Source organism: Notothenia coriiceps, unplaced genomic scaffold (genome assembly GCF_000735185.1).
Source record: "Notothenia coriiceps isolate Sejong01 unplaced genomic scaffold, NC01 NC01_scaffold00029160, whole genome shotgun sequence".
Classification (NCBI taxonomy): Eukaryota; Metazoa; Chordata; class Actinopteri; order Perciformes; family Nototheniidae; genus Notothenia; species Notothenia coriiceps.
In genome coordinates, this window is record NW_011361861.1 from 222610 (window position 1) to 234335 (window position 11726).

The 11726-nt window shown below is 38.5% G+C and overlaps 1 protein-coding gene across 1 annotated transcript; it reads left to right on the forward strand.

Annotated features, from left to right (window-relative positions):
• Positions 1 to 1129: 1129 nt before the first annotated feature.
• Positions 1130 to 9328, forward strand: LOC104958666 (acetylcholinesterase-like). The gene is made up of 9 exons (XM_010786429.1): positions 1130 to 1218; positions 2544 to 2855; positions 6065 to 6299; positions 6450 to 6582; positions 6659 to 6810; positions 7565 to 7751; positions 7923 to 8233; positions 8876 to 9085; positions 9166 to 9328. The coding sequence occupies exons 2-9, from the start codon at positions 2552 to 2554 to the stop codon at positions 9326 to 9328; spliced, it is 1695 nt and encodes a 564-aa protein (XP_010784731.1). The 5' UTR covers positions 1130 to 1218; positions 2544 to 2551.
• The last annotated feature ends 2398 nt before the right edge of the window (positions 9329 to 11726 follow it).

An 11726-nucleotide genomic window follows, 5' to 3' on the forward strand; every position in this document is an offset into this window, starting at 1 on the left:
ATCTATTGTTTTTATTATTTTATTTTGAATAAAACAATTATAATATTTCTAAATGTTTCTTCAATGTATTGTAATTGAAAATAAGAAAAGAGAAGAGTGAAATAGATATAATCATTTCAATGCAAATACATACAATAAATAAACAAACATTTTACAACTCACACTTTGTTGTAAATGTGTTGCAAAAAAAACACTACCGTTGGCACATTTTTCTTGCTAAATATATTTACTGTAAGAGACAGCTTTGGAATTTGGGAGATGCAGACAACAGGATGTTTGATGCTAGATGAAGCCCAGTTTCAAACGTTGCATAATGTCCTTGTTATTGTTTATTGTTGTTGAGCTGATGACCAGAGACAGTCGTCTGTGTGTCTGCTCAAGTGACCTGCACTGACCCCTGCAGTGATTTATTTCTGGAACTGGTGGAAAGTAATTTTATTTTACTTTAGTATGTGTAGCCTACTTTATGCGTTTCTGTTTTATGTATGCTACTGTATACTTGTAATTAATTTCCGAGTGTTTTCTGTACTCTATGTACTCTATATTAATCTGAAAGCCGAAAAAAGAAAAGGATATCATATAGAAAAGTAGATTAAAAATACTTGGATTGTTAAAGATGGTCACCCCCTTATGTATCCTTGTCCTTGTCCTTATCCTTATGTACCCTTAATGTATCAACCACAAATATAACATATTTAATTTTATACATATCTTTTGTTTTTATTCTTTGCGCTCCCACATTTAATGGCCTCTAAGATGTATTTTGTAACATGTTGGAGAGGACATGATGTTATATGAGGTAGTTATGATCTACATATATTATATGTCTATTTTTTAACAGTATATTATTATTATCATTATTATTTTCTTTCCCTTACTTTAAAAAAAATGTTTTCTTTGTTATCATATATTTTTTTAATATATATATTTTTTAATTTGTTACAATGTGGCTATTTTTTGTATCACTGTCACTGTGTGTCTTTTGAATCACTTTATTCACATTTGTATTATTATCATTATTAATTAATTAATTAATATGATATCATACGTTTTAGTATGGTCATTTGTATTGCTACAGTCATAACTGTGTCTGCAGCAGCTGTGTGTGCGCGCAGGGCCAGCCCAGCAGTTTGTGGACAGGGAGATGTGTCCACGCCTTCTTCATCCCATCAGTCCTGTGCCCGCATTCACTCCGGCCACACATTGACTGCTAACAAGGTAAGACGCCACTTAAGCTTTTTTTTTTTCAATGAATTAGTATTTAAAAATTCACTATGAGGAAACGCATTAGTGATATAGTTTCAATCCCGGAGTCAGCGCGTCTCTCACAAAATGTGTGTCTCCCGGTCAATCCACTAAAGATCGTTTTGTCGTTAGTCTTTTCAAAGTAAAAGCGCATCCGTCCACGATTCAGCTGCTTGCACTCAATTGCGTCCGTATATCAGCTAAGGGCCAGCTTATTGCTTTCTTATCGTTAATTGTTATTGTTTCAAGATGATCACAAGACGCTGTTAAAGTGACACACTTGCTGCGGGAATGAAACCCCCCCCCCCTTCTCCCCCCTCTTTCTCTGTCTCTCACACACATACCCACACACACACGCACGAGCTGTTCTATAGGTTATTCTGTATGAGCTGGATTTTTGCTTGGCCAAAAAGTTGTGTGTTTTCTACATTTGTATTTGTAATTGTTCTGTATTTGCTCTAAAAACTAAGTTCCTCTCATTGATTTTGAGTATTTACCATTATACACCAAGGCACATTTTATTTTAAGTGTTAACATACTTGACAATAAACCTTTTATTGAATGCAGGTAACATCAGCTAATAGTTGTATTATATGACCCACATTAATATTTGTAAAATATTTATGAAAATGTTAAATGTTGTTGTTGTTTGTGTCTCTCATGGAGTATCAAATCCATATTGGTATTTTCCACAACAGCCTGAACACGCCCAAGTCTAATTATACAGCATCTAATCTTGGACTATGCCTTACACAGTAGAATAATTAAATTTATCATACTGCACTCTGATCCTTGAACCCAACTCCATCAACCCAAGAAAAAAAGAAAATAATTCATAATAATATTAATTCTGTAATAGACTAAATCATTTTATATTACAGCACACCACACTGTTTACTGACACGGGAGTCATTGTGAAGGAAGTCAAATGATTTACTTAATCTATTGTAGCCAAGGGTGATTGAATGTTTAGACCCGACCCTGAGGCCCTAAGTTTGGACATGGCACATTTTTATTTTGACGTTGAAGCTAAAAAATGAATCTCTGGCTTAGAGCATACAATAGCCTTAACTTTTTTAAATAATCTCGACTATTTAATTGTTTTTATTTGATAATATTAAAGAGACCCTTGTATGCTTTTGATGTTTACCCTTTTCTGTATTTTCTTTTATCGGTTTTTGTGCATGTAAAGTTCTGCAAAGGCCAAAATCCCTGTGTTCCCTCGAATAGGCTGTATTTTAAAATCTGAAGATCAATAATACAAAAATTGTTGTTTGTGCCCTTTTTTCCCTTCCCAGGATTTCCCATGGCGACGATCGCTCCGTGTACACACCTCGCCTTTCTTCTTCTGCTGCTGCCTCATTTCCTGGCGGTATCACTCGCCAATCAAGATGACCTCCTGGTCGACACTAAGCATGGGCAAGTTCAGGGAAAGCTTCTCTCAGTGCTAGGTGGGGATGTTAGAGCGTTCCTGGGAATTCCTTATGGAAAACCACCTGTGGGGAAACTGAGGTTCAGAGCTCCAGAGCCAGTGGACAGATGGGAACGCGTGAAGGATGCCTCAAACTTCCCAAATTCCTGCTACCAGTCACCGGATACTTCATTTCCAGGTAGGCCACACGTTTGGTCACAATTTATGAACTGTATATTATGGTGTACTTGCAATATGGACTATTCAAGTGTGACTCCTGAGTCAAATCCTTGCCAAAAAGTGGTGCAGCGATTACAAACACCTGCTTGAAAGGTCAGCCAGTATTTGATGACTCACCAGGACTACACAGCACCCCTGAGTCCTACAATAGTTATTAGATAATATTCATGTTATTATTATTTATGTGCAAACACAATCTGTACACAGTTTGTTATACAAGGTCTTCACTTGGTGCAAGGTTTTATTTTTCACATTTAGTATTAGCAAAAAGGCTAATAAATGAAGTAGTGGAGGAATGCATGTACAGTGCAGTGTGTTACAGTGCATGTACATAACCGAGTGCACGGTGAGAAAATAGCGAAATGCCAGAGCTTTAGCTGTAAACTGCTCAGCAGAATGTGTCCCTCTATAGCAGTTGAACTTCCAAACAATTGGATAATTCACAAAGACGAAAAAAAAAAGGTCCTAATGGATGCAACGGAGGTCGAGGTATTTGACTTTTAGCCCCTTTCAGAATATTTCAAGCTCTGAAAACATTGGATCCCACACTAAAAAAAAGCTAATTTCATAAAGCTGTATATTTCATATGGTTTGTAGCAGAGGACCTTTGTTTAAATGTCATCCGTGTTTCTCAGTCCAGTCCCCAAATAACCTAGTGACATCATTAGGATAACAACTGGGGTGATTTTCTCAGACTCAGGCTAAATGCATACACATTCATTTAAGTCCCCTGTTTTTATTACATTTATAGTCAGATATACTAACATTAACATTATGAAAAAAGCTACGTTTGTAAGTGCTTGTTTACAGAACATACGGCTATGATGCTCTAAAACAGGGGTTCCTTTTCAGCTCGGGATCCACAAGAGAAATTTCCCCTTTCAAAAATAAACCTGTGAATTGTCATGCCATCTGTATTTATAAACCACTGGCAATGGACGCAACAAACCATGCATTTAAAATGAATGTGAAATTCATATACTGTAAAAGTGCATCACAGCAATAAAGAAATTACTGAGCTTAGTGTAATGCTAGGTTTCTTGCTCACTCGGAAAATAATGTGCACACAATTTTGTAACACTTTTAAATTAACAAACATAGTCCAGTCTAATTTATATTCCTCACCCTCTTTCTCAGCCCTTAATTTGTTTTCCCTTCTCAAAACCTGAACATTAGGCAACAATCTAAATAATTGTTACCATTTAATTTCAAAATGAGATTGGCCACAATGCAGGGGTCATTGAAAGTCACCATTCTCACTAGACATTACACTCACACACAAATGTATTGAACAAAAACATTTCTAAGCTAACAAAAGTAAATAAATTCAGTAAATACATCACAATTATTGCAATGTTACCGAAAGCAAATCTTAATGTATGTTTCCACCCAGTGATATGAATGCGGTCTCTACCCCTCTAATAATCCCATGGGCCCCAAAGGACTGCATGTCCGATCGTTAAAAAAAGATGCCCTTCAGACCCCTTAAATTAGGATATGGGAAGAGGTTGTTATGTAACACCATACCACAACCCCAACACACACACACATGCACGCACGCACACACACACACACACACACACATGCACACACATACCGTAGATGATAGCACCATTTATTACTTTATAGTAGACGGTTATACATCTTGGAAATGAATGGTAAGATAATATTTTGAGCCAATTCATCAAAACAAAACCATTCTACTGATACATAAGCACATAAACACAGAAAAATGGAATTCGATACAGGCGTTGTACCCCACCCAAAAAGGTCCTTTGGGTTTTTGACTTATGGCTAGGGGCATTGACACATAGCTATTTGTGGACTCAGCCATATGTCAGGGGTTGTCTGATAGCCAACCAGTGCCAGACATACGAGAAAACTCCCACATTTTACTCCAAATATAGATATGACACACAGATAGATATGGCCAGAAGGCATTGATGTTGGACGGCTGTTTGGACAAATTGGGGCTAATTAGCAGGAAAGCAAACAAGTCTTTATTTATTTATTCTTTCTGCTGTTTGTCCTGAATTAGTTAATCAAATAGAAGTGGTACTTCAAGATAAAATCTTATCTCAAAATTGCTTGCAATTAAGTGTCATAATGAAGGTGAACTTTAACTTACTGTATGACTGATCACACAAGTGTGTTTAACTCCAAACATCTGAGATAAGAGTATCTATCAATTACTAGACTGCAGCCGTTGGGACATCTACTTAGTATTGGAGAAAGTACAAATGGAAACCAATACTTCTTTAGTCTCATTATTATTTGGGGTGTTACTTATTTATTTTAAAGGTATGTGATTGGGGTTGAGCACAGGATAACAATACCCATTCTGTTTGCATTATAGGACTTGATTTCACGAACTATTCATCCATATTATATATTTTATATTAGCCTTTGATCATTTATTTAAAAAACACTGCAACCTAAACATCAAAATAAAAGTTGAAACCTGTAGTTTGACCTGTATGTGTTAATTTCCTCCCTCAAGTCAAGCTGTTCAGTTTACTACACGTTATAAAAACATTTGCTGTATTCTTTTTGCACCCCGCCGAGCGCACAACAGGCTTACAGTTAACCATTCTAGGCTTTCACTCACCAAGCAGGTGTCATTTGTGAGAGCTAGAAAGATCAAAGAATGGCGTGGCAGCTATATTTATTTCAAACCCCCGCAGCCTAGACAACACAATAAATGTTAAAGCCTGTATTTTATCAGCTGTATTTGTATATCATTTTCTACATTAACAAAACCTGTCAAAACATATAAAGAAAAACATTTACCTTATATGTCAGTGAATATTCATCTCCTAGTTCAAAATAAACTGGGATTTATTCAGCTTTTAAAGCATTTTTAGATGATAAATGTAATTAGACAGACAGAAAGAGATGACAAGTGCAATATGAGGTTGTGGAAATAATTACGCCAATATGAAATCAATATGATGGAGAAACTATTGCATTGCGAATGAATGATAATTAATAAAATATCACATTTGCCATATATAACTTGACTTCCAGAATAATCCACGCCCCACTTTCATTCTTAAAATACCGTCATGATCATTTCTGTGGTTGAACCGATAATGACTTCTCCGTACTCCTGCATTACAGGTACAATCGTTCAGTTGTTACCTGGATCATTATTGTAATCTTTTCCAGGGTTTGAAGGATCAGAGATGTGGAACCCAAACACTCCTGTCAGTGAGGACTGTCTGTACCTCAACGTCTGGTCCCCACGATTCAACAAAACTCAATCCAAGCCCTCTCCGCTGGCTCCAGTCCTCGTCTGGATCTATGGGGGCGGGTTCTATTCAGGAACTTCCTCTCTGGACATTTATAATGGTCGCTTCCTGACTAAATCCGAGGGTGTTGTTGTGGTATCAATGAATTACAGGTAAGGACTGAAATAAATGGAAACGTTTTTTTAATATGATTGGGTACACTTTTGGTAATTAGCAATGTGGTGAATGTGTGCTTATGGAGATTGTATGGTAAATCAATAGGTGGTTTTATGCTGTCAACATCTGTCCTTATTCTTGTGCAGACTCGGAGCGTTTGGCTTCCTGTCGATTCCTGACAACAAGAACATCCAAAGCAATGTAGGCCTGCTGGACCAGCGCCTGGCGCTCAACTGGGTCGCCAACAACATCGCTGCTTTTGGAGGGGATTCTTCACAGGTAAAATGGTTTCGCCTTAAAAATCAGACAACAAGATTTGTCAAAATTGTTGAAACAAACAAACTTTTGTTTCCAGGTGACTCTGTTTGGAGAGAGTGCTGGGTCAGCGTCTGTTGGCTTACACCTGCTCTCCCCGGGCAGCCAGAGTCTCTTCCATAGGGCTGTGATGCAGAGTGGCTCTCCTAATGCACCCTGGGCAACGATCAGCAAGGAGGAGATCTGGCGCAGGTAGGGTGTATTCGATTATTCACCCGCTTTTCACTCCCTCCCTCCGTCATTGCTATGTCATGGTTATTTAAAGTTGAATTGGTGGTTTGAAGCAAACAGAACTGAATGAAACAGAACATAAAAGGACGGAAAATAATAGTAAATAACAGAAAAACATGTTTTACGCCATACAACGTCATACAATAATCCAACCAAGAATAACACCTGAACTTTTGAAACAACATCCACAACATTAATCTGGCTGCAATTTAGAAATGATGTATCCAATATTTCATGTTCAATCACTTGCATATAGAGACTCTTATTGCACTATTTCACTTTTTCACAATTTTTCTTTTTGTATTTACTTTTTTCAGTTTTTTCAGTTTTATTGTGTTGCACTGTTGGAAAAGCCTGTGACCTACTATTTTCATTGACATAACTACACTGTAGCTATGTTTGCATAACCAATAGAAGCCTTGAACCTTGAACCTTGAACCTTGAATAAACAGAAAAACCACGGCGTAAACACAGTCTGAACTATTGAGAGTGCAGGGAAGGTTAGGTGGTTGCAGTGTTCATTGGAACACGTACAACTATTATCAATCACAACAGATGGGAAAACTCACAAGGACTGAAAGGGAAAGTATACATGACAAAGGAAGAACACTTTTCATAAATACAACAGGAAACACCAAGATCATAACACTCCCTCTCTCATGCCGATGTATTCCTTCTGTCTCTTGCCTTGCTCTCTCTCTGCATCAACATCAAGGTCCATGAAGCTGGTGACGTTACTGGGGTGCCCCACGTCCCCTCCGGCTGATATGGAAGCTTGTATGCGAAAGGCCGATCCTCAGCAAATCTCATTGGATCAATTCAATGTTCTCGGACAAACTTCATTCTTTGCACCAACCTTTGCTCCTCATGTTGATGGGGACTTCCTGCCAGATAAAGTTGAAGTAGGTGTGTGTGTGTCTGTGTCAAGACGTCAGTAGGCATATAGACATCTAACAACATTGACTTAACTGCATGCATGTCAAATGAAGTTTACTGGTTATATAGCACACAAGTCTTAGACACAAATTGAAAAGCATATTGTGTCACAATCCCCTTTTGTTTTTTCTGTGCAGGTTTTGCTTAGCACCGGCAAACTTCCAAAAAAAGAGGTCCTATTTGGTTTAAACAAAGACGAAGGGACCTACTTCCTAGTTTATGGATTGCCTGGGTTTAACGTCCCCGGTCAGAGTCTCATCACCAGGAATGAATTCCTAAAAGGAGTGGCAATTGTAATGGCAAATGCAAGCAACCTCACAAGAGATGCGGCCATTTTCCAGTACACTGAGTGGGCAGATGAGAACAACAGGATGAAGAATCGTGACTTGCTGGGAAGTCTGGTTGCAGACCACCTGTTTGTTTGTCCTCTACTAGAGTTTGCTCAGAGGTAATTCTCAACACATCCAAGATGTATCTATGTATAATATACTAGATGTACTGCATGTATATGTTTTGCCAGCCTGTCCTTTTTTCTACAGTCTACTGTTGTTAAGTCTTTACTGCAGGGTCGCATAATGGCCAAATGTATGTCTGAATATGCTGTAGCAGGAACAACCACAGAAGCAGTTTGGAAAATGTTGCCAAGTTCTTACAATTGTTTTACATTTAAAATATCTTCTTCTAGTATTTCAGTGTGAATTTAGGATTAAGCCACATTGCATTTAACTTTAAATATTATGTTTAAAACAGGGTTAGGGTTCTCCTTTTATTCATTTAACTTTATAAAAGTAAACTTGGGGGAAATATACTAAACATAAGTAGAATTATACAATGAACATAAAGAAACAATTAAGCAAATATATTCTAATCTTCATAGAATATGCACTTGCATCTATATTTGATTTGCCAAAGCAGCATCAGTCTTTTTAATACATTAAGCACCTTTGTACCAGTACCTTACTCCTATCAAAAATATAATAGTCAATGTTTGTTTCTTGTGGCGGCTACATAGTATGTCTATTATATTTCTCTCATTAATCTGATCTAGTGCAGCGAAAACATTTTTAATAATTCATTTTTTTCTCCCCAGCTACTCAAACCGTGGCGGTAAGACTTTCCTCTATTCATTCGACCACCAGTCATCTGCAAACCCATGGCCAAAATGGATGGGCGTTATGCACGGCTATGAGATAGAGTTCGTCTTCGGTATGCCTCTGAACGCATCCCTGGGATACACGAAGAATGAAGTGAACATGACCAAGAAGTTTATGAAACACTGGGCCAACTTTGCCCGAGTAGGGTAAGCATAATCATCTGGCACTGTTGAAACCTTAATGGTACTATGGTCGAAATGTGTTGATTGGCTTTTCTCTTTTTTAGAAATCCAGGCCTTGATGGAGCTAGCTGGCCCGTGTTCACCCCTGAAAAGCAGGAGTACGTCACTCTGAACTCCAACCATCCTGAACAAAGGAATATGATGTTAGCTAGAGAATGTCATCTCTGGAAAAAACTAATACCAAAAGTACAAGGAGTCTCAGGTTAGACATCTCTTTATCTATCTATCAACTATACCCCTCTCTCTCTCTATCGATCTATCCATACTGAACATCCATCCAACTAGCCATCAATGTATTCATCCATCTATCCAACTATCAGCTATCCGTCCATGAATTGATCCATCCATACATCCGTCCATCTGTCCAACCATCTATCGACCAATAATCCATCCATCCATTTGTCTGGTCACCCACCTACTGTATACATCCATCCCTCCTTAAGTCTATCACACATCCATGCACACATCCATGCACACACACACACACACACACACACACACACACACACACACACACACACACACACACACACACACACACACACACACACACACACACACGGAGCGAAAGAAAACAGACACAGATAGAAACAGACATGAACAAAACCTAAAAGGCACAAGGCAAAGGAAGATAGCATAAAAGAAACACAACAACAAAACACCATCACAAATGTTGTTTGAAAACGAAAATCAATGTAATCATCACATCATTTTGAATTTAAGATAAGCCTATATCAAATTGTATTTATTATTTTACAGCTTGTATAATTGTGCAGTAGCTATGCTGATTTTTTTATTCATTTCAAGTTATGTGTGTGTTAAAGGGGGAAAGATGTCTTGTTTTGTATTGGTGGTATTCTTTACATTTAGTCAAATATTAGTGATTAGTAGTGAGTTGTAGTTTGTGAAAAACCTGACACCAGATGAGCCATGCCAACACTTATTGTCTGAGCTTATGCCAAAGTTAACAAACAGAAATCAGAGAGCAAGCTAAAGGTGGGACAAACCATGAGGTGCCACAGAAGGAGGCAAGGCCCCATCTCCCTGCCTGATGGTATTGGGTAAGAAATGGAGAGCAGACTGCAGCTGCAGACATTGGTTATGTAATTATCTCATTTACCAGCCTTTGTGGTATATGTCATTATTGCACGGTTGAATATTAAAGTAAAATCTTCCAACTATGCTTTGTGAAGACAGCCATAAATCTGTGCCTCTGGGGTTTAGGGTTATATATCCAATGCTGTTAGACTCAAGCAATTATCGAGGAATGAGATGAGTACTGCCGTGTCTATATTAATAGTCCTAGCACCATGTAATAAAACAAAAGATTATCATTATCAAAAACTGATAAAGCGGCATCAAATGTAGGTTCACACGTCTAACAAAACCTTGTCATTGCCTTGAGATTTATAGGTTGTGCCTAAAGTCTAGGAAATATCAGATAACACTACAGTCCTATATGTGATAAAGTCTAAAACTACCACCACCGAGACCTGAAAAAGCTTGCAAGGGCCATCACTCAAAATACACAAGTAATCACAGACAGAATCACATCACAGAAAGAGAGGGAATAAGATAGACACGAGCAAGAGAGAGTCACAGAGAGAAGAGGAGGGAAGGAAAGATAGCGAGAGAAGAGACTGACCTTAAAGCTGACCCCTTCCTCAGAAATCACCTGCATAACAAACAACAAGTTTAGACACACTGACTCCTCTCTGACTGGATGGGAAGACTGGGAGGGAAATGTGCACAAGAGTGTGTTGGCGAGAACCAATACATGATATCTGGATGACCGCGTGTGAGAGAATGGAGTGATTTCACCACTGCATGTTGAGAACAGACGATGCATGGGGGGGGAAACGCTTTCCAAAAAGTGATACCTCAACGCCATCAGAATACTTGTGATCTGTTAACAGACTATTTTCTATTTGTCTCATCAATATGCAAAATCATCTTGAAGCACAGCAAAAAAAGAGACAGGAAAAATGTGAAAGCTTCCGATCAACTGAATAAGCAACATTTATGCTCCGCTGGCGCCATCGTCTGGTAACTTTACCACATAACCACGACAACTCCCTCCTTAACTACAACCACGCACAGTACAGATATCAATTAATAGACACAGTATGAACACAACAACACAATGCTATAAAAACAAGCGTGGAGAAAAGGAGAGGAGAGGAGAAGAGAAGAGAAGAGAAGAGAGGAGAAGAGAAGAGAAGAGAGGAGAGGAGAGGAGAGGAGAAGAGAAGAGAGGAGAGGAGAGGAGAGGAGAGGAGAAGAGAAGAGAGGAGAGGAGAGGAGAGGAGAGGAGAGGAGAGGAGAGGAGAAGAGAAGAGAAGAGAGGAGAGGAGAGAGGAGAGGAGAGGAGAGGAGAGGAGAGGAGAAGAGAGGAGAGAAGAGAAGAGAGGAGAGGAGAGGAGAGGAGAAGAGAAGAGAAGAGAAGAGAAGAGAAGAGAAGAGAGGAGAAGAGAAGAGAAGAGAAGAGAAGAGAAGAGAAGAGAAGAGAAGAGAAGAGAAGAGAAGAGAAGAGAGGAGAAGAGAGGAGAGGAGAGGAGAGGAGAGGAGAAGAGAAGAGAGGAGAGAGAAGAGAAACTGAGTTATA

What these genes read in the sequence shown, in the direction of transcription:
- LOC104958666 (XM_010786429.1), top strand. Translation starts at nt 2,552, where the DNA reads ATGGCGACGATCGCTCCGTGTACACACCTCGCCTTTCTTCTTCTGCTG. An exon ending in ACCGGATACTTCATTTCCAG is followed by an intron (nt 2,856 to 6,064) that starts GTAGGCCACACG and finishes AATCTTTTCCAG; the next exon opens with GGTTTGAAGGATCAGAGATG. An exon ending in TCCTGCCAGATAAAGTTGAA is followed by an intron (nt 7,752 to 7,922) that starts GTAGGTGTGTGT and finishes TTTTCTGTGCAG; the next exon opens with GTTTTGCTTAGCACCGGCAA.